The sequence below is a fragment of the Lathamus discolor genome, chromosome Z, assembly GCF_037157495.1.
Source record: "Lathamus discolor isolate bLatDis1 chromosome Z, bLatDis1.hap1, whole genome shotgun sequence".
NCBI classification, from domain to species: Eukaryota; Metazoa; Chordata; class Aves; order Psittaciformes; family Psittacidae; genus Lathamus; species Lathamus discolor.
In genome coordinates, this window is record NC_088909.1 from 34667416 (window position 1) to 34689608 (window position 22193).

Here is a 22193-nt window from a genome sequence, read left to right on the forward strand (position 1 = left end):
TTTTTTTACGATATGCTAGTACAATCCCTGCTCTCTTGTTCAATATTTTGAGTGCTGAACTTGACCAAAACTTTACGTTCATGGATTATCTTAGCCTCATCTCTGCGTGAAGATGGGTGTGAATTTCCAGTGACTGACTGTGGGCTCTCGGTGAATTCTGGGCCACTGGTAAACAGTTGCATTGGGGAAAACTGCTGTGGCAGCCACTTTTCACTTTTTAACAACTTTTCAGATGGATAAAGCCATTCTGTCTGTTGTCTGACATTCATCTGGTTTTCTCAGTGGATCACCATGTTCTTGAGTATCTTGATGGGTATTGTCATCTAACGGAGGGAAGGTGAGCAAGCTCACCACCCAGGAAAAGTAGAAATGTGTCTTCTCCAGCAGTCATTTATTTTTAGTACTTAACATTAACACTAGCATCTTCAGTTACTATTTTGCCATTCAGTATCTCAAGGTGGTATGAGCAAAAATATATGAACATATAAAATTTACAACAAATACAGGCTTGTATCGTGCCTTTGTAATTCTCTTCAGCTTCAGTATCTATAAGCTACAAGTAGACTAACTTCTTCCCTCTTGGAGTGTTCTTTACTACAAATACAAATATTTACTTTCAAAACAGGAGCTGATGGCTTCATTCATGCTGGCTGTTTTGAATCTTCTGGGGCTAATCTTTATGTTTTCCCAGAGTGAAAATGCCATAGGATACTTACCAGACATAAGCACAATGACATGTCACTGCAGTGCATGCCGTCTCTTAGCCATTCTCTTGACACGTACTTGCATGCTGGAAATTTAGAAATGCTGCTGTATAAACTGCTACATGGTTTACCCAATACAAGTGTTTTTCTGCATCTCTTTTTTGTTCAAAATTCCCATTAACTTGAAAGTTAGTGATGGCTTGAAAGGGGGTTTTGGTGCACAAAGGATGCAGGGATAAACTCTACAGTAGTTTACAGACTGCTGTATATTCATGTCTTCTCAGCAAAGAAATGTAGCATTTTAGCAGTAACTTCCTAGTAAAGACACTGAGCGTGCTTATCACTTCTAAGATTTTAAGGAGTGTGTAATTGTATCTCATTTAATTTTGACACTTAACCAGTAATATTCAATGAGGTATGAACCTCAGTTATATCTACATGTTCAGCCAACACAGCACTGAAAGGTGAACAGCCATGTTTTGGTATTGCAGTTACACAAGAAATCAGTTTTCAAGGAGTTCTGTTTTGATTTTGTTTCTTGTTTTCACCACAGAAGTATTTTTCTACGTGGTCACCTGAGGCTTCCTTTCGCCAACCAAAACACTCTGTAGCCTTCTGCACTGTGAAAGGGCCTTGCACTTGCCCAGTAAATCAGCAGAAATTCCATCCAAGCCATAAAAATCCTCTTATGTTATCTGTGTTTATGTAATTAAAGCAATTGGGGATAGGAGCTTCAAGAATAACAAGACCTCTCTACCTTCCATTTTACTCTCTCTCTCTCTGTACTTCACAGGGATTCCAGAGTTCTTTTTTTCAAGGCTCAGCTGTGTCTCTTTGAACCAGTGCAGTCTAAGCATCCTGTGTGATTCAGTTTATAGAGATAGCATTGGAGCATGAAGATTTACATGTGGTAGCAAGGAGTAATACATGTCTCTGTGGACATGGACACTTGCAAACAAGTCTGATACCAAGAATTTAAAAAAATAAAATCAAGATGGTACCAGCAGATCAGACTCTGTACTACAGTGGGGTTTTGTGGGTTTTTTTTTTTTTTTTTAGCTTTTTTCATTTGTATTTTATTTTGCAGGAGAGGAGTTGGGGAATCTCAGATCACATGGGGAATTTTAGAAGTGTATCACTCAACAATCATTTTATAACGTCTAACTTCAAAATGCACTATGATTTATTACAAAAATGTATTTTCTTCTGTTTGCCAACATCGTTGTTCCATTTGTGATAAGTTAAACTCAGCAGTTAATTTGTTGCACTGCCTAGCTGCATGAATTCATCCAGTGTACATATGTACCTGTGCAGCATTACTTTGGGTTTTGTATTTAAATTTGCAGTATTGATTATTATTTTTGTATTTTACTTTGCTTCTGTTATTGCAATTGTAGTAAACATAATTTATACATCTGATTTTACAACTGTTTTGCAACTGAAAAGTCTTCTTTAAATTGTAAAGTTTTATTGATGGATACTCATTAAAATGGTATAAGAATTATATTAACAATTGTTCTGTGTTTGATGCTCTCTGTACATAAATATATGTCTATTTATCTGTTTAATGGTGCTCGTGTCTTGCAATTTTGGATACATTTTAGAATAAAGTTTCATTTTACAAGAATTAGTTGTATTTTCACAAGCTGTGTCAACACCCCCCCACCCCCCCCCCCCCCCTTTTTTCTTCCCATGAATAACTAGGGTTATGAAAGAACCATACAAATCTGAAACATAACTTCACGGAGTAATACCTCTGTTTCAAGAATATGGAGATACACAGTCCACAAAGATACACAGCTCTACAGTGTAGTTGATTTACTGCAGTAACTGACATCTGTATTTAAAACATCACCAAAAAGATCCATTTTGGAGTTATGTCTTGTAGCTGCTGACTCTATTGGTAAGAAGAGATTGTGAAGGTGTTAATAGTATCACAATTAGCACATTAGTCTCTTATTTTCCAGGGAACACTAAAGCTCTCTAGTCATGCATACATCTATTTAAATATAGAAGAAATTTTGGTAGAAACATAAAAACTAACTCTAGCTGATGGGCTTCTGTAGATAATTTTGATTCTTTGCTACCCCCCTGTTCAACACTATTTCTCAGGATAAATTCTAGCTCGGATGAAATGCAAGTCTGGATCAGTTACACTATTAGCTACGTGGCTGCTAGCTGGCTGGCTGCTGCAGTACTTGCTAGCTCTGATGACTTTACAGAAGATTTAATCACATCTAATACTGAGCTCATCTTTTATTAATAAAATACCTTACCTATTCTGGCACAGCTCCTCTTCAGGCATTGCACTGTGTCTTGTTCTTCACAGTGCTCATGAGATACGCTGCTGTGCTGCACAAATCTTTTTAAATTACGTTGCTTCAATTAATTACAAATGCATGTTATTAGGAGAGTATAACCTAATATCCATTCTGGTTTTTTCGCTTTATTTAAAACAGTACTGCACCTGTTGTTGCTGCTGTTTTTATGATTTCAGTTCAGCAGGAGAAGCCTCAGGCCATTAAGTGGGAATCATTTATTGACAAAAACTTTTTATAACTGCATTAGCAAGCAACAGTGCTGAAGGGATGTCAATTTCTTAGTTGGTTAACCAAACTTTTAAAGCTAATCCACCACCAGTTCTCATTTCACAATAACAATTTCAGCAAAGCTGGTGACTGAGTGATGTATGGGTTTGGATGTAAGGCATCCTCCATGTACCTTTAACCATTTGTTCACAGTAGCCATCAATAATGAGAAATCTGATGGTTCACAAAGATGCTTCCCAAAGACTGCCTAAGCCACATAGTGCTGGTCCAGCTACCTTCAGCTGGTGGTGATGCCAGAAGTTGTGGTACATGCTACTGTGCCACAAAAGGTACTTTTCAACTCAAAACCATTGAAAAGCACAGATTCTCTTCTGGGAGAAATTAAATTACTTGGGCCAGTAATTGAATTTCTGTAATTTTTCAGTTGTGAAAGGAGAACAATACAGACGTTGCAAGTATCTTCTGAGGACAAATACATTGAAGGATGTTAAATAGTGTTACTACAGTGGCGACTGTGAAGCTAAAGGAGTATGTATAATGACTGCAGAGAAAGGAGTCACTGAAGACAACTGGAAGACTCGCATTAGTCTGTTAACTCAGCTGGCAGGGTCCAAGAAGAGGAGCTGGATGGTAGGAGAAATGCAGCTTACAAAAGCTGAGGCTTTCCTGGGAAAAGGACATTTTAGGCTGCAAGTTCATCACTTCACTCTCCAGGTGTTTTTGCCAAGTGTCCAAAGCAGTGTAAACCATATGCATTGTTCATTTGGATCCTGGGAGGCCATTCCTGTTTTGGAAGTGCAGCTCCTGCTTCTACCGGACATATTTTGAATGACATCCTTCCCTTAGAAATGTATGTTTCTCAAATACCAGATTTCCCTTACCCCAGCAGAAACTAGAGGCTACCTTTTCTGCTTCTGCACAACTCCTCCATACAGCCCAAGAGAGGTCTGCTGATCGCTCGTCCCAAGCACGTACTCCTCCACACAATTCAGAAAGTTTCAGATGTGAGTAGATTGAGATTTGACTTTTAAATCTCTATGATACTAACAGCTCTGTAAAACCTAATCTTACAGCAGATAACAGATATATTATAGGCCAAACACTGATCACTGGGACTATGTGAAATGGAGGTTAAAGTTACCTGTGAAAGAAATGAAAAATAAGCACTATCTTTGAGAAAGCCTGGTCAATGAGCAGGACAAGGTAAATCTGAAAACACATTTACAAACTACTGGCCTAGGAAGGCAAAACACAAGTTTCTGGTTTTGTTTTTCGCTTGTTTTGGTTTGGTTTGTGGTTTTTTTTTTTTAATAGGAAAATGTTTAGTTCTCTCTAAAGACTCTTCCTTCTGACATCCAGGATCCATGGTGTGAGAAGTTGATACCTGAGGTTTTGTCATCTGGACTGAGCAGGCAAGTCAGGAGAAAATTCTGGGTGCATACTGTTTAGAAATCCTGTTCAGGCAGCAAGACTGAGGTATGCCACTGCCACTTCTGAGAACGCCTTGCCTGCAGTGAAGCCAGTCAAAAAAGGAAAGAGAAATCAGTACAGACGTATTTCCTGAAGCAACAGAATAGAAATAAATCTAGAGACTAGCATAGCATGCTGATTTTTCTCTGCAATGTAACTACTGTGATGGCACAACAATCCTGTCGGTCGCTAAGAGTATGTGACAAGGAAACAGAGATCTTGCTGTAGTGCAATGACAGTAACAGGCCATGTGGGAAGAAAATCACTACTGCACTGGGAAACTCTTATCTTGGTGAGGCAGATTGGTTGAAATTCAGATTTTCCTGGCTGTTCTGGGTTAAAGCTGGTTCTTCAGCAATGTTTAAATGAACATATATTCATTATATAAATTCACTGCTGTATGTTTTTAATAAATGTGGGAAGCCTGTCATTGGAACGGTAGGTAACAAGTCATAGTTCAATGGTAAAAAGAGGAAAGGCTGTAAGGAAAGCCTACAAATAGTTTTGCTGCTATGTTGAAAACCATGCTATTTACAATACCTAAGGGGCTGAAAATAGCACAGAGTCAAATACAAGCTTTGGAGTCTTTCATCAAAGACTATTTACAAGTTACATACTGCTATGTCAAAGCAGCATGCCTGCTCCACCGACCAGCCTTGCCTTCACAGCTGACGAGCCCAAGCAGTGAGCATCTCCAAGCTGCCTTCTTCACATGGTTGAGCTTTCAACAGCAGTTATGAGTGGCAGTAGTCAAATACCAACTTTCCTAACTGATTTGAAAGCAATTGCTCTATTCTTCCAACTCCTTCCCTACTCAAGGCCAGGCTGGACAGGGCTTGGAGCAACCTCCTCTAGTGGAAGGTGTCCCTGCCTGTAGCAGAGGGCTGGAACTGGATGAGCTTTATGGTCCCTTCCAACCCAAACCATGCTACGATTCTATGATTCCTCAGCAGTGCTTGCATTTTCACGGTTTGCAAAAGTGTCAACATCCTGCAGTATGTCACCAACCGTGTGAAGAGCGCCAGGTAAGAGAAGGAGCCTCTATGAGGTTTCCAGTTAACTCCTCCAGGAGTAAGTGACCAGGCCATGGCCACCAATGTGTCAAAACATCTGTACCGGCAGTGGCAGGGGTCCACCAGGCCACGGCACCTTCCGCATTTGGAGCTGGGAACGTGTCTACTCTGGGACTGTCTGCCGGGCTCTCAGGCTGGTGACGGGGAAAGGCAAAAATAAAACAAATCCGAGCGCGATTATAAAAATGTCAGCGGCAGAGCGCGCACCAAGGCCCGCCGGCAGCCCCCGCGCAGGCTCCTGGCTGCAGCACATGAGGAGCCGCGGGGCCCGAACGGGGCCGCCCTCATCGCCCCTGCGGGACCACGCTCGCTTCGCGGGGCCGCCAGCCGCGCGGGGCTCCCCGTTTGCCCGCAGCGGCGCGGCTCGGCCCCCGCCGGAGGCGGCGACTCCGCTTCAGCCCTGGGCCGGCCCCGCCCCAGCCCGCTGGGCAGCGCAGGAGCCGGGGCAGTGCTGTTCCTCCGCGGGCGCCGGGAGCCTCGGCCGCCCCTGCCGCTCTGACCCGCGGCGCCATGGAGGGGCGCGGGGCGGCGGAGTGCGGCGGTGTTTGCATGTGCCAGACCGTGTTCCCGGCCCATGCCGACCACCGCGGCGAGCTGAGCGCTGGGCAGCTGCTCAAGTGGATGGACGCCACTGCCTGCCTCGCAGGTAGAGGGACTGCGGCGGGCGGGAGCGTCGCTTCAGGGCTCCCCGGCTCCCTTCAGGAGTGCGCCTCGAGCTCGCCGGCTGTGTGGGGACAGCGTCTTGCTAGAAAGCCGGTAGCCCCGTCCCCGTATTTGCCCGTGACAGGCGAGGAGGAGGTGGAATTTTGCCCTTGGGAGGGCTGAGGGGAGGGCTGAGGGAAAGTTTAAGTCGCGGGAAGCATGTGAGATGTGGGGTTTAGATTAGGAACAGGCGTTAGGGGAGTGAGAAAGCTCGTAGAGCTAGAGAGGAGTGTCAGATCTCAGCGGGTGACAGGCGGCTAGGGCGGGAATTAAAGACCACAGCAGCTGAGGGGAAAAAAAGGATGGACAAAAGAAAAACACTGGAAGAAAGAAAAGTATTCATTTAAAAACACTGGCACACAGGTTGGAAAAAAAGAAACCAATACGCAACATAAACAACCACAAATCCAACCCACAGGCAGAGCACTCTGTGTCTTGTGTAGCTCAGCTTAGAAAACTTTTTAAATCTCCTCGGCTAACTTGCAGAAGCAAAAGCCACTTTTGGGAGCAAAAAGAAAACCCAAGTCTCTGCCGTCTCTGCTGCCAGTGAACGCCGTTTCCAAGTACAGCTGCGTACATCAGCAGCCCATAACGAGTCTTGCGAAGAATACCGGGTGTGCTTGGAGAGCTCCAGTCTCACTGTGATGCAGTGACCACGGTGAGCTCTCTGCGCAGTGCCACTCGACCTCTGCAGAAAGAGTCTGGATCCTGGAGAACTTGTCCCACATGATAATGTATCTGGCATGTACCAACTTCACAATATGATCATGTATTTTTTTATTCTAGCACAGAACCATTTGGTTTCAGCCCTTCAGTGATTAAACCTGTAACAGTGCTCTCTGTGGAGGGACTGAGCTATTTCCACAAGCCTTGAACTCAAGCCCCTGCTCCGAAGTGGCAGAGCCCCAGCTGCTACAGCAGCTCATCCTTGCTCCCTTGGACCTTATTTAAGCTGTGATGATCTTCATCAGCTGTGAATCTGCCACCACAGCTCACTTTCGTAATTGCTTTTACTTGGTTAGGCTTAGGGTAGCAGTCATTCATGCTGTAGGGTTAATTCTGTGGCACACAAGGGGATCTCAACATATTCTTTCCTTAGTTTACTTTTTGCGTCACAGCAAAACTCAACATGCCGGGCAGAGATTTGTTTGGCTTTACCATCTCTCACTCTCATTAGTGCCAGCTGGTGCAGTTGCAAGTGCCTGGGATTTGCACCTTCCTCCTTTCATTTTCATACCCTGCTGCTTTAGGTGTGCTGCAGCCACTATATGGCTGGCTTCTTCCTCACTTTTGAGGCTATTTATAACTATCACTTACTCATCATCTTATATTACCTGTCGCAGTGACACATCCACCCTCCTGGTCATCTGTGACCTCTTCCCTGTCATCCAAGTTTGCTGCGTTTCTAGTAAGTGCCTTTATGTTTTTTACCCTTGTATTTTCAAAGGCAACTCCTCACATAGTGATGCAACTTGTGCACCATCCTCCAGTTCCTCTAAGTGTTTGCTTTAGATGCTCACTAAAAATACTGGACTGTTTGGTGTGAGGACTCCTGCGTGTTGTGCAGTGCTGTTTTCTAGCTTTAATGCTAGTCCTCTCTTTTGCCTTCTACTCGGGGAAATTTTTGGAGCAGGGCTTCCCTGTGTTTATACAGCTCCTAGTGTGCCCCAGAGGAGATTTAGCCTCTGAATTGGAACTCTGGCTGCTATGGTCAGGTAAATAATACATCACAATAACTTGCTGTAAAAAGGTAACTATTGGCCTATTAAATATTAACAGTAAAGATGTTTATCTCTTCCAGATTAACTTTCATAATTAATACAAATAGAGTGCATTGTTTTTCATAGTCAAATGCATCCTAGGGAGATGAAAAATGCAATTCAAATTTTGGTAAAATCATTTTAAAATAAATAAGCAGGTTTGATTTTTTTTTTTAAATTCTTGTTTGCATTTCTGTAATTCCTGCATTTTTAGTACAGCACTGAGGATGCACTTACCTGCCCTCCACTGCTGTGACCATGCTGATAAGCCAGTAGATCTCCCTCCTGTGTCTGAGAGTCTTCAAATGATGTGAAACTTCCACACTGGTTTAACACAGCCAATATTCCTGACATCCTGTGTTGAGGGAGATTGCTGAGGTTTCTTTGGGTGTGTTAATGCTATGTGACTCTTTTTTGTTCTGTAACATGTTTATTGATGCTGTCTTAACCAGAATGTTCATTTTTACAGACAGACCTTAGAGCTTTTCAAACTGAGAAGGAACATTATCATCAGTTAGCCTCATCTGATATTACCCTTTTTTCATGATAAATACTAACTTACTTAGCTTTTGTTCTTCTAAGAGGTCTACTGCAGGCTTGCATTAAGGTGATCAAAAGAACTGGGATCTATTGTGTTTCATCTCTCTCTCTTGTGCAAAAGTATATAGGTGAATAGCTTGCTGCAAACACAATGTGGTAACTGCGTGTCCCTGTGTCTCTTTTGAAGCTGAGAAACATGCTGGTGTTTCTTGTGTGACTGCATCTATGGATGACATACAGTTTGAAGAGGCTGCCAGGTACAAAACCAGCTAACATCAGTCAAATGTTTTTATTCTAGAGATTCTTATTTGGCAGAGATAAACTGAGGCGTTATAAAATCTGAGATAGCAGGCTGGTGGGCTCCCCAGAGTCCCAGGGCTGTATCTCAAAACTGCTCTTTTTTATCTATGATAGCCTGGCCCACCTAGAAAAGAGATCAGTTTCATGCGTAAAAAATAAACTGTAGTTACTTTGACTTGGCAACCTAGATGCCAGGTAAGAAAATGATTGGCCAGTGATCTTTGGCTCTAATTTAAGGCAGTGCTGCAGTCTGTTACTTATCTCTGTTAAATAAGATATTTATATATCCTATAATGGTTATATAGCCTATAATGGTTATTGTGTGATTTTTTTTTTTCTCCTTCTGTTGCAGATGCTCTTTATTTCTTAACATCTCTTTCTTTCAGCCTTTTTAGAAAAATGTGTGCATGTAACAAAACAAAAATATTTTGCGTTTGTGATCACTGAATACTGACAGAGTCAACGTCCTGCTTTCAGCTGGGACTGTTGTTTTTTTAACTAGTAGCTGGTGCAATGCTGTTTTTTGAATTTAGTCTGACAACAATGCTGGTAACTGATGTTTTAGTTGTTGCTCAATAACACTTACCCCGAGCAACAACAGTTCAGTCTCTCGTGCTCTTCCAGGAGGGGCACAAGAAGATGGGAGGGAGGAGAGACAGGACAGCTGATCTGTTCAGTCTCTCGTGCTCTTCCAGGAGGGGCACAAGAAGATGGGAGGGAGGAGAGACAGGACAGCTGATCTGAACTATCTAAAGGGATATTCCATTCCACAGACTATTATGCTCAGTATAGAAGATGGGGGAAGTGGTAGGGAGCCGCTGATTCCTGCTGGATGACAGAGTGGGCATCAGTCACGGGGTTGTGAGCAATTGTATTGTGCATCATTTGTTTTTTCTGAATTTTTATTTGTCCATTTTTTTTTTTCCCCAGTCATTCCCTATTATCATGGTTTAAGCCCAGAAACACACAGCTGGTCACTCTCTCCCCCTGCAGCTTCATCCCCCAGCTCCTGGTGGGATGAGGAGAATTGAAAGAATGTAACTCCCACTGGTTGAGATAAGAACAGTCCAGTAACTAAGGTATAACACAAATCACTACTGCTACCACCAATAATAATAATGGTAAGGGAGATAACAACGGGAGAGAATACAGTTGCTCACCACCCGCTGACTGATACCCAGCCTGACTCGAGCAACTGCCTGGGCCTTCTGGGTGACTTCCCTTAGTCTATATACTTAGCATGATGCGCTGGGGTATGGAATACCCCTTTGGGTTTTATGAGGGGGAAGTCATGTATGACCAACCTTATAGCCTTCTATGAGGAAGTGACTAGGTGGAGGGATGATGGTAGAGCGGTAGATGTAGTTTTTCTTGATTTCAGTAAGGCATTTGATACTGTCTCCCACAGCATCCTCACAGATAAGCTAAGGAAGTGTGGGCTTGACGATCAAGTAGTGAGGTGGATCGAGAACTGGTTGAGAGGAAGAAGGCAGAGAGTTGTGGTCAATGGCGCAGAATCTAGCTGGAGGTCTGTGACTAGTGGAGTTCCTCAGGGGTCGGTGCTGGGACCGGTGCTGTTTAATATTTTCATCAATGACCTGGATGAGGGAACTGAGTGCACCCTCAGCAAGTTTGCTGATGACACAAAACTGGGAGGAGTGGCTGACACACCAGAGGACTGTGCTGCCATTCAGCGAGACCTGGACAGGCTGGAGAGTTGGGCGGGGAGAAACTTGATGAAATTTAACAAGGGCAAGTGTAGAGTCTTGCATCTGGGGAAGAACAACCCCATGTACCAGTACAGGTTGGGGGGTGACCTGCTGGAAAGTAGTGAACGGGAAAGGGACCTGGGGGTCCTGGTGGATAGGAGGATGACCATGAGCCAGCAATGTGCTCTTGTGGCCAAGAAGGCAAATGGCATCTTAGGGTGCATTAGAAAGGGAGTGGTTAGTAGGTCAAGAGAGGTTCTCCTCCCCCTCTACTCAGCATTGGTGAGGCCGCATCTGGAATATTGCGTCCAGTTCTGGGCCCCTCTGTTCAAGAAGGACAGGGAATTGCTTGAAGGAGTCCAGCGCAGAGCCACAAAGATGATTAAGGGAGTGGAACATCTCCCTTATGAGGAGAGGCTGAGGGAGCTGGGTCTCTTTAGCTTGGAGAAGAGGAGACTGAGGGGTGACCTCATCAATGTTTACAAATATGTAAAGGGTAGGTGTCAGGATGATGGAGCTAGGCTTTTTTCAGTGATATCCAGTGATAGGACAAGGGGCAATGGGTGTAAACTGGAACATAGGAAGTTCCACGTTAACATCAGGAAGAACTTCTTTACTGTAAGAGTGACAGAGCACTGGAACAGGTTGCCCAGGGGGGTTGTGGAGTCTCCTACACTGGAGATATTCAAGGCCCGCCTGGACAAGTTCCTGTGTGATGTACTGTAGGTTACCCTGCTCTTGCAGGGGGGTTGGACTAGATGATCTTTTTAGGTCCCTTCCAACCCTTGGGATTCTGTGATTGGGATTCTGTGGGTAGTTTGGGTCAGCTGTCCTGTCTCTGCTTCCTCCCGGCTTCCTCTGCCCCTCTCCACTGGCAGAGCATGAAAGACTGAACAGTCCTTGATCGGGATAAGAATTACTTAGCAACGACTAAAACATTGGTGTGTTATCAGCATTGTTCTCAGACTAAAACCGAAAGACAGCACTGCACCAGCTACTAAGAAGGAGAAAAATAACTGTTACAGCTGAACCCAGGACACATGTTACTATTACAAATATTTTTATCGTTGTTATAATTTCTATTATTATTAGATTTTACTTAATTTTAGTTATTAAACTGTTCTCATCTCAACACATGGATTTAATCTTCTTCTGATTCTCCTCCCCATCCCACCCGGAGCCTGAGTGAGTGAGAGAGCAGCTGCATGGTACTTACTGCTAGCTGGGCTTAAACCAGAACAGTCTACAGGATAATACAGGACTTCTGTTTTAACCATTTTTCATTATTTTCCAAAGGATAAAAGACACTGAAAGAGGAAATTGCATGTTTATTTCGAAGCCATATCTTTACAGAAACTTAAAGCCATCACTTTGTAGGTTTTATGTATTTTTACACCTTGCAATCTGGAAATCAGTGAGTGCTTAGATGGAATGAGCCTGTGGGTTACACTGATGAACATGTGTGCAGTTGTCCTGACTGAAGCAAACAATGCTGGCTGTTGAATGTACAGCTGATGTCAACTTAAAACTGTTTGCAGCACAGGAGTTTAAAACAGACATCCTCTCACAGTTCTGAACAGCAGATTTTTAGACTAGTGGCCATTAGTATGAGAACTAGAAGTAGTAACAAAGAAGTGAACATTGTCATTCTAAGTCAAGAAGTCCAGAGAGTGTTTTGGTAAGATTTACAAAATTAAAGTGTTTGTCCTGCGTGTAATTCATTTCTGTTTTTTAGTTTGGTTTCTTTTATTTATCCTTAGGAAAAAAATCCTCTCTGTGAAAACTGTAATCAGAGAGTCCTAGAAATGAATTCAGGCATAGTATTTCAGGCATAATATTTCAGACTTCACTAGCTTCAGAGCAGTTTTCTCTCTGGAGAAAAACAGTTTCCAGGAGCAGAACAGAGATCCTTAAGTGTAATGAAAATGCTTTTCCTTCCAAATTTGTTTCCAATATGTATCTAGTCCTTCCTCTTATGGTACCAATTTTTCATTTTTAACATGAATTCAGGCTACAAGCCTAGTAACTGTGGTTTCAATAATTGTTTTTCAGCCTCAGGTTATCTCTAACATTCTGATTTTAGTTTACTGTATAATTTCCAAAATTTTGCCAGATCATTTTGATTATACAGACATCTTGCATAAATAAGAGAGCTCTTGTATCTCCCTCAAAATTAAAAGATACTTTGTAAGCTACCTACTACAAGGTTTCATTTACCTAACTCAGGTTACCAAATGTTCTGTAAGGATTAACTCTTCTGTACATACTTCTTTTTGGTTGACATGGAAACAGGTATTTCCACAAATCTCTTTATTGCAAAGCTCAATTTTATGCCATAATAACAAATAAATACCTCTTCCTTGTTTTTTTAATATGCAGCAGTTCAGTGGTAGTAAGAACATCTGATTTTAAATGTATTTAAATTTTGTTAGTGCTCCATATGTGAATAATATTCTGTCATTCTGTTACATTTTAAAAGTTTTCTGCTTTGTGTCAGATGAGTATCTGTTTAGGGATTCTGTGTGGGTAAATGGTGTTCTGTGACTTCTGCCCTTACCTATCTGTTTAAATGCCCAAATAAATTAGGTTGTCCAAAGACAGAATATGTGCTATAATGTAAACCATTTAATTTCGAAACAGCTCCTGAAAGTATATGAAAAGACATTTCACTATCATAGTGTCTGACCATCTCAGTTCTGGCTTCTTCATTTTCTGATCTGGCCATGGACTCCCGAGGAGTACACTTTTCTACCACAAAATGTGAGGCCAGCTGCACAGACTGCTTTGTGCACCAGGGAGGCGCCAGTCAGTCAGGGTGTCTGATGTCTGCCTTGTTGCAGGACTGTCTCAGGCCCAGTGAGATCACATCCAGCTTTGTTTTGTTGTTCCTACCCTGCAGCTTTCTCATAGACAGACCCAGATTTACCTCTCTCAAACTTTCTTATGCAATGTTCTCACAGAGAAGAACAGAGGTCAGCAGGGAGGTGGCACTGACAAAGGTGAAATAAACAATCTTTGTACAGAAGAATGCTTACAGGCCAGTAAGCCTGAGATTGAGACCTTTGCAGTCCCTGATGGGACCTCATGGACAATCCAGTGTTGTGATATTTTTGTCAGGGACCATAACATCCCCTTCATGCGTCTGTAGAGACTGAATTCTTTTTAGGGAAGGCCTCTCTTACTGTTGGCATATGTTGCTTTTAATTGTGTGGGTAGCCCAGTTAGCATATTGTCTTTTTTTCACCATGTAGTTATCATTACTGCTACTGCTGTGTTACTGTAGTGCTCCCTCTTGGGAGTTTTACGACAAATACAGAGCCTTCAGAAGTGTTTCAGGGCACTTGATTGGGTTTTGACTTGAACCTTTCTAAAGCCTTTACAACATTATAATGTTAACTTCTTCTCCAAACTTAGACATAAATATTGTGTTACAATTATGAACACATTCTCCTTTTTCTGGTGGTTCCCTTAGCTGTGAGTTTAGAATTACTGTATTAACGATTGTGCTTTTTCTTTGCAATCAATGATGGAACAATTCCTTCTGAATATGTTCTTCAAATGCTAATGAGGGCTGTATATTTGCATATGGTCTTCCTTTGTACAGCCATTTTCTTCCCCCATGTACTCAAAGGCTTCCACTTGTGTTCTTGAATGTGAAGAAGAAGAAAGTTTCCATGTAATTGGTTGGTTGTGTCTGGTATTGTAAAGGAGCAGGTTTCCTATTCCCCATTCTAGTGTTTGGTAACAATTCATTTGAAGTTCTGGCATAGAGAAAAGCAATTTAAGAAAAGCCAGATACCTTTATATGTCAAAACCCTATTAATCAGGGAGAAATGATAAAAGATTTTTTTAATATAAACTCAGGTCATAACTGTGCCAAATCCTTAGCTATAAATGCCTATTTCATAGGTACTCAAGTGGTCTGAATTACATTTTCAAGACTCAGATGTAGCTAGCTGCCCTTAGCCTACTCTGGGACTGATCTTTACAATTGTCAGTCTGTCTAAATTCCCTGAAGGCAGTGGCCTGATGCCCAGTTATTTTGTCTGTTGTTCTGACTTACCATGCACATCATGTCCTTTTATTGCTGTGCTCAATAAGGCAGTTTTAGGGGAAACTGTGTTACTTCCAGCCTTTCAGCGCTGCCTGTTCAGAGTCACTGCTGTTACCAACACATAACAGGTACTTCAGACATTCCAGAAGGAAATAAATTAGTTTCTCATTTAAATTGGATACTATTTAGGTAGAAAGATACCATTCTGTTTGGGGATTCTTTGTAGGTAAATGGGGAAGAGTAGTTGTTCAGGGGTGTGCTGTTAGAGAACAGAAGGGACATGCTGCAGCCCTGTTCTTGGCTAAAACTTGCAGTGACCTCTTTCCCCATCCTTCAAAGATGTGAAAGAGCACTTTTCCTCCAGGTATTATTTCTTCATATACATGTATCTGTATGCTGGAGAGTATACAAGGAGTGTATCTTGTGTGATAGATATATCTTGTTTTGCAGACAGATGTGTCCCTTTGACCAAAAGCAGAATGTAGGCCAAAATTTCTTGGGGGTCGTGGGGCCTGAAGCATGCCTGATGTCACACAGGCATCAGCAAGGAGAACAAATGCTAGTACTAAGCTTACACAGTTTTCTGAACAACTAGCATTGTTACTGAGCATGAATGAAGTCTGGTGAATTAGAGCTACACCTTTTTCAGTGTGTTTTCAGTATGGGATGGAAGGCACAAACTGATTAATGAGATTTTCTTCACTATTAGGAATATCTAGAGAGGCGGGTTCAAGCCCTTATGAAGCTGCATGATTACATACCATGCTATTTTTCTTAACAGGGTTGGACAGATTATTACCATCAAAGCAAAGGTGAACAGAGCATTCAAAACCAGCATGGAGGTAAGAGATCATCACTATTTTAACAATATTTAAAGAATAGAAGTCAGGTGGGAGAATGGAGGAATGCAGCGTGGATCCGGGAGCTTTGTGCAGATACCTAAATATCTGCTCAAAGAATGTCTGCCTAATTAAACTGTTTTCATAATGCGTATCATAGTTGCATGTTTCCTGTAAAATAGTCGGTGTCAAAATAGAAACTGGACTCTGAAGACTTAAAATATTTGGCAGGTGTAATGGACAGGGTAGGGTAGGTGGTGTTGGTCCAGTCCAAAGCAGTTGACCTTTAAGCAGTCTTTAGGTCAGAGCTAGGATCCACTGGCTAGGTGGGGTTCTAAGTATTTTTGAAACTTCTGATACAAAAATGTATCTCAGGTGTATGCATGTTTGTACTCTTCATTTTGTAGCAAGTATGCAGTGCATTGCCCAATCACTTACTTGAAATCCTAACTGAACCTTAAGGTTCAGTTTCTCTGCATTATGCCCAAGCCCAATTCTTGTTCATAGGGTGGTGCATCTCACAGAGAATGTATTCTGAAAGGTTGTAAAAGCTAGAAAACAGTCAGAAGCTTTGATTCATGTCAGGCGTGTGTCACACAGGATCAATTACACTGTTTCACCTTGAAGTGTTTCCTCGAGTTTTATAGCTTTATACAGACTTCTCTGCTCATACAGATCTCAGGGACTCCAAATGGTACACATGTAAATGGAAAGACAGACCCATACGATTAAGTGTCTTTCCAGTTTTTTACTTTATTTTACAAGTGATGCTAAGCATACCTACAGTTGCACTAAAACACTTTTCAGAACTCAGTGAATATTGTGATGTTCTTATGTGTTCAGAGATATCTCAGTGGTAGCAGAGCAGTTCTTTTACGTTCTTTTCATTGAGAGACTGCACCATTTTGTCTCAATTCAGCTGACAATGATGTAAATAATCTTTTTGTCTCCTTCTTCACTACCTTCTTCCTTCTAGGTTGGCATCAAGGTTATGGTACAGGATGTTTTGACTAATGTTGAAAAAATTGTGAGTGTGGCATATGCAACATATGTAGCCAAACCAGTTGGTGCTGGAAAGGTATTTCTTCTGTTTCCTTCTATGCTAAATTACTGGGACTGAGTTAGTTTCTGCTAAATAATCCAACTTTTCTGGTTGTGAAACACACTAAAATGTTCATACCTGTTATTCTGAAAAGTAATAGGAAAACAGTATGAAGTGCAGACTTTATGGAGACGCTTTTTTTTCCCCACATATCTGTTCTGAAATTCCTAGGCTTTTTCTTATTGTTTCCACTTTGTGTTTCATGTTTGCTAATAACAGAACTAGTGTCTTTGCAATATTGAGAGAGGAAAGCACTGGAAGAGAGATACTTATGAGTCTGCATAGTCTCTCTCCTTTTCAGTTACTGATCTATCTACATTCTGAAATCTGCAAGGGTGTTTGGGGTGGGGTTTCTTTATCCTTTACTTCCCCTTTTGAGGAGGTTGTTCAGATATCACTATTCACATAAAAGACATTATTTTTAAGGTAGCTTCCAATCTAAATTAATTCTTTGCCATTTATGTTAATTAGTTTTCATGCCAGTGTCGTTTCTTCTCCCCAGTGTTTGGCTCCCTGGAGACATTTAGAAATCAGTCATGGTACTGTTAGCCTTCACATTGCTGTGCCAAGCAGGCACAGTTCTTTTAAAGCTTTCATATGAGAAATTACTTTCTCATGCTTAGTTTGCAGAAGAGACCGATCAGAGCAGTTTTACCAAAACTAAAGCCCAGCTTGTCTCTGAAAGGTTAATAGCTAAATTGGTTAACCCGAAAACACCAAAATAGTATAAAGTAAGGATTGTTTATTATTGATTTATATCATATCGGTGGCGTCAACCCATTTACACATTTACCTTTTGCCCAAATTTCCAGGGAGATTCATTCAGGATTAAATTGGTGATGATTAAGGTTAGGTTTAAGACAGTAACACCCCAGAGGGAGTTTGAGACTTCAGTTCAAATTCCATCACCAATTATAGTGTTGAGAAATTAAAGAATGTTTTTCCAAATCCACTTTTCTGGGCAACTGTTGCTAAAATTGAGTAGAGAGCAACAGTATGCACTCACCATCTTAATCTTTTAGTGGGGCTGTCTGGAAAAAGCTAGGAAGCTGTCCAGAAGGGCCAGAAAGGAGGCAAGGAAGCTGCAAGAGAGCTTGAGCTAAGACTCGGAGCCTTCTTGAGAAACATGAGCAGCACTACTGCAGGATACAGAATGTTGTATTTGCCCGTGTTGCAGTGCTTGTGCATTATTTTAGGGTTTCTGAGGGTAGACCTTGTAGACAAGTCACACAAGTGACTGTTCAGTGCACCTCTGCAGTGTTCATCTAAATGTAATAATTTTCTTAAGCCAGTACAGGTTTGGATTGAGTTTGTTATTGAACCGACATACATGGGAATTTTTACTTACGGGAGAAGGTCTGATCTTGGCAAGAGAAGGGTGTGCATCTGAGCACAAGTAGCAGTTTTGGGCATAACTGTAGTCTGAAGCTGCACCAAGTTCTGGGTGTTCATGTGTTTCTCCTCCACCTCAGTGCACCTCAGTGCTTCTTTGAAAACTGGTCCTCAGTATAGGTGGAATAGGCAATGTGAGTATGGAGAGCATTTCTGCATGCATTCCATAGAGGGACCTATTTCTGTTCTGGGTGGCAATCAGCTCTGGCATACACTTTCCCATAGACTATACGACTGATTAATGCAGCTACATTATTTTTCTGATACAAAAAATCAACAGTCAAACCTACATATCAAGATCTTTTCCTTTTTTTTTTCTAAGTGAGAATTGTCTTAAACTGCATGTGCTGTCATGCACATTTGTATTTAAAAGCTAAAAGCACTTTGTTACTGCGTTTTAACAAGTGATTCAAAAAGGATCATGCAGAATCTCTTGAACTTTAACTCTGTACTTGTTTGTATTACTAGAACTTGTCATCTTGGACACTTGATAGCAAAAGATTGTAGAAAGTGCTGATGCCATTTTAAGTTCAAAGTGCACTTTGTTATGATTATGGTGTTCAGAACCTTTTTTTTGTTTGTTTGTTTGTTCGCATAGATTGAATTAGAACCTGTAAAGCTTCTGTCTACAGAAGACCACCTGGAGCACAGCCTGGCTATTGAGAGAAGAAGAATCCGACTGGGCTATGAACAGGTCTTTCAGAACCTAATGCAGGAGAGTAATAAAGAAGGTGATTACTGTGCAGCATAAAGGATGGAACAAATGACTTATGAACAGCTGCAAGGGAGGAAAAAAGCAGACAAAATGCCTGAGTAGAGCTCTTTGACGTTGTGGTATCATGTAGAAAAGCATGTGCCGGATCTGTGAGGGTGTGTAAGACATTCTGATAGAGTGGCATTTGTCTTTCAGACATTCCAGATTTAAAAATGCAGGATTGAAGGCTAAGCATGCGTTAAATAGATGTGAAATGCAGATTTCATGTAGGTTATCTGTGTAAGGTTTAACAGGTCACACAGAATTTTGCAAAATTCCTATGTTGGAATTTCTATGTTTCCTTTTTGCAAAAGTCCTGTGACACTAGTTGTAATATTGATAGGAGGATAAAATTCACTCAGGCTTAGAGCTATGTCTTTGCAAGAAAGCAATAAGAAGTCTGTTTATCTTGTGAGATTGTTACCAAGAAGCAGGAGAAGCTTTACTACATGGAGGTCAAAACAGGTAAAAGAAATTTAAACTCCTCATGACCAAATTAGAAAAACTGAGCTACAAGGCGGGGTTGTCTTTATTTCTTATCTCTGTTCTTAAAGACAGTTGCACTCAAAAGTTGCTGAGCTCCCCTACAAAAGAAATTATTCACAGCAGTTAAGAAATATGCTGGTATTTGGAAAATCTGAGCCATAGCTCCACATATAAACAACAGACATCATGCGGTTTTACTGAGGAAAGGATAAACCTGTTGTAAATATAGATTCTAGTTGTAACAATTGAATAAGATTATCTAGAACTGAAGAGACTTGTTTGCTAGAAGCTAGAAGCAAACAAGTTATTTGTCTTCATGGTAACTGCCTCATAGGAAACAGCTTAATACCATGAAAGACAAATCGGAGGTTGATGATTTTGTTTCCACTGCCTTGCCTCGGAACTTCCTTGAAGGATCTTATCATTGTTAGCACTAATTCACCTCCTTAAGGAGACAGAACAAGCAAAACAGGGGAAAGAGAGAAGAAAATACTGTATATAAAGGCTGCCAGGTAGCAAAATAGGTATAAATCGTATCCAGAAAGTGAAGTTTGTTTTCTGAGTGATCTTATGCAACACCTTAAGTAGGTCCGAAGTGCGAGTTATTCAAATACGTCCACACTTTCGTATAATCATAACTTCAGTTAATTATGGCAGAAGTCAAAAGTACAATTCAGATAAAGATACACTTTAGAATGATTGGCATCATCACATGTCTAAATCTGATCTCGCAAAACATAACTGCAAAAAGAGATTAGAGTGTGGATGTATAGCTAAACATTTGAAAATGGAACTAGAAAATGCTCAGACAATGGAAGATCGTTACTGATTCAGATCCATATTTCTTACTCTCTTGCCTCCTGTATTGTCTCTGGTAATCACAAGATTTGTTGAAACAATCATGCCTAACCTTAATTAGACACATTTACACAGGTGGCCATCATATATGGTGGTCAAAGTCTATGAAAGTCATTTGAACAAGTGATAAACTCTCTGACAACATCCATTAGAGGTCATGCATAGCACCCATAGCAACCATGAATAATCACAGGCATATGCAGAGGCTGTTGGCTGTCTGCATTCACAGATAGCCAAGCTTCATGGTGACTTCTTCTGACACCACTTCTTGAAAGATTGTAGGGGGGCTGGGAAGGATCACTGTGCTGTGATAGACTGCAGCGTGCACCATCCCCTAGTAGTTATGTCCCTTGGGAGATAAATCTTCAGCCTTGAGAAAAACAGGGGTCTTCTGTGCCTTTCTCTTTTAATTCTTTTCAGTGTTGCCTGAAGCAAATTGCACCCTTCAATAGTGGGGTATTTTCTTCTTGGTTATCAGAGTTACTAGCTGAAATAATTCATTAATACATTGCTGCTATATTTCAGATACTTTTGAAGAGGAGCATGGAGTTTCAACTGACCTTACTCATGTACAGAGTATTGAGCTTGTCCAGCCTCCTCATGCAAACCATCATGGAAACACTTTTGGTGGCCAGATTATGGCTTGGATGGAAACGGTGGCAAGTATTTCAGCAAGGTAGTTTTCTATATCATAGTCTTTGCACATGGTTCTAAATGGATGTGATTTTAACATTAAGGGTTTCACAAGGATTTATTTTATGAAAAATACAGACCCAAGCCTTTGTGACTTTTCTTCCTTCTAAGATTGCAGGAGGCCTTTGAAGTAATCATGTGGTACAGTTCCCCCAGCGTGCCACACCCCTGTGGGAGACTAATGTTATTCTTCTGTCCATCATATTTGAAAAATCATGGCAGTCAGGTGAAGTTCCCGACAACTGGAAAAAAGGAAATATCACCCCCATTTTCAAGAAGGGGAAAATGGAAGACCCAGGGAATTACAGACCACTCAGTCTCACCTCTGTGCCTGGTAAAATCTTGGAGCAGCTTCTCCTGGAAGGCACGCTAAGGCACATGAAAACCAAAAGGTGCTTGGTGACAGCCAGCTTAGCTTCACTAAGGGGAAATCCTGCCTGACCAATTTGGTGGCCTTCTGTGATGGGCTATGGAACTGGTGGACAAGGGCAGAGCAGTTGATGTCATCTACCTGGACTTGTGCAAAGCATTCGACACTGTCCCACACAACATCCTTGTCTCTAAATTAGAGAGACATCAGCTCGATAGATAAACCACTTGGTGGATAAAGAACTGGCTGGATGGCCGCACGCAGAGATTTGTGGTCAATGGCTCAATGTCCAGCTGGAGACCAGTAACGAGTGGTGTCCCTCAGGGATCAGTGTTGGGACCGATCTTGTTCAACATCTTTTTTGGTGACATGGACAGTGGGATTGAGTGCGCCCTCAGCAAGTTTGCCAATGACACCAAGCTGTGTGGTTTGGTTGATACGCTGGAGGGAAGGGATGCCATCCAGAGGGACCTTTACTTGCTTGTGAGGTGGGCTGATGCCAACTTATGAAGTTTAACCATGCCAAGTGCAAGGTCCTACACCTGGGTCGGAGCAATCGCAGGCACAGCTACAGGTTGGGCAGAGAAGAGATTCAGAGCAGCCCTGCGGAAAAGGACTTGGGGGTGTTGGTCAATGAGAAAATGAACATGAGCCAGCTTCAGTGTGCGCTCGCAGTCCAGAAAGCCAACCGTATCCTGGGCTGCATCAAAAGGAGCGGGACCAGCAGGTTGAAGGAGGTGATCCTGCCCCTTTGCTCTGCTCTCGTGAGACCTCACCTGGAGTATTGTGTGCAGTTCTGGTGTCCTCAACATAAAAAGGACATGGAACTGTTGGCACA

At 41.9% G+C, this 22193-nt stretch overlaps 1 protein-coding gene across 1 annotated transcript in view; it reads left to right on the forward strand.

Annotated features, from left to right (window-relative positions):
* Positions 1 to 6240: 6240 nt before the first annotated feature.
* Positions 6241 to 22193, forward strand: part of ACOT12 (acyl-CoA thioesterase 12) — a 35301-nt gene continuing 19348 nt past the window's right edge. The window contains exons 1-6 of the mRNA XM_065661700.1: positions 6241 to 6442; positions 8986 to 9055; positions 15643 to 15703; positions 16677 to 16778; positions 18793 to 18925; positions 20818 to 20968. Of these exons, the coding sequence (XP_065517772.1) occupies positions 6307 to 6442; positions 8986 to 9055; positions 15643 to 15703; positions 16677 to 16778; positions 18793 to 18925; positions 20818 to 20968 (653 nt within the window). The 5' untranslated portion in view covers positions 6241 to 6306. The remainder of the gene's footprint in view (positions 6443 to 8985; positions 9056 to 15642; positions 15704 to 16676; positions 16779 to 18792; positions 18926 to 20817; positions 20969 to 22193) is intronic.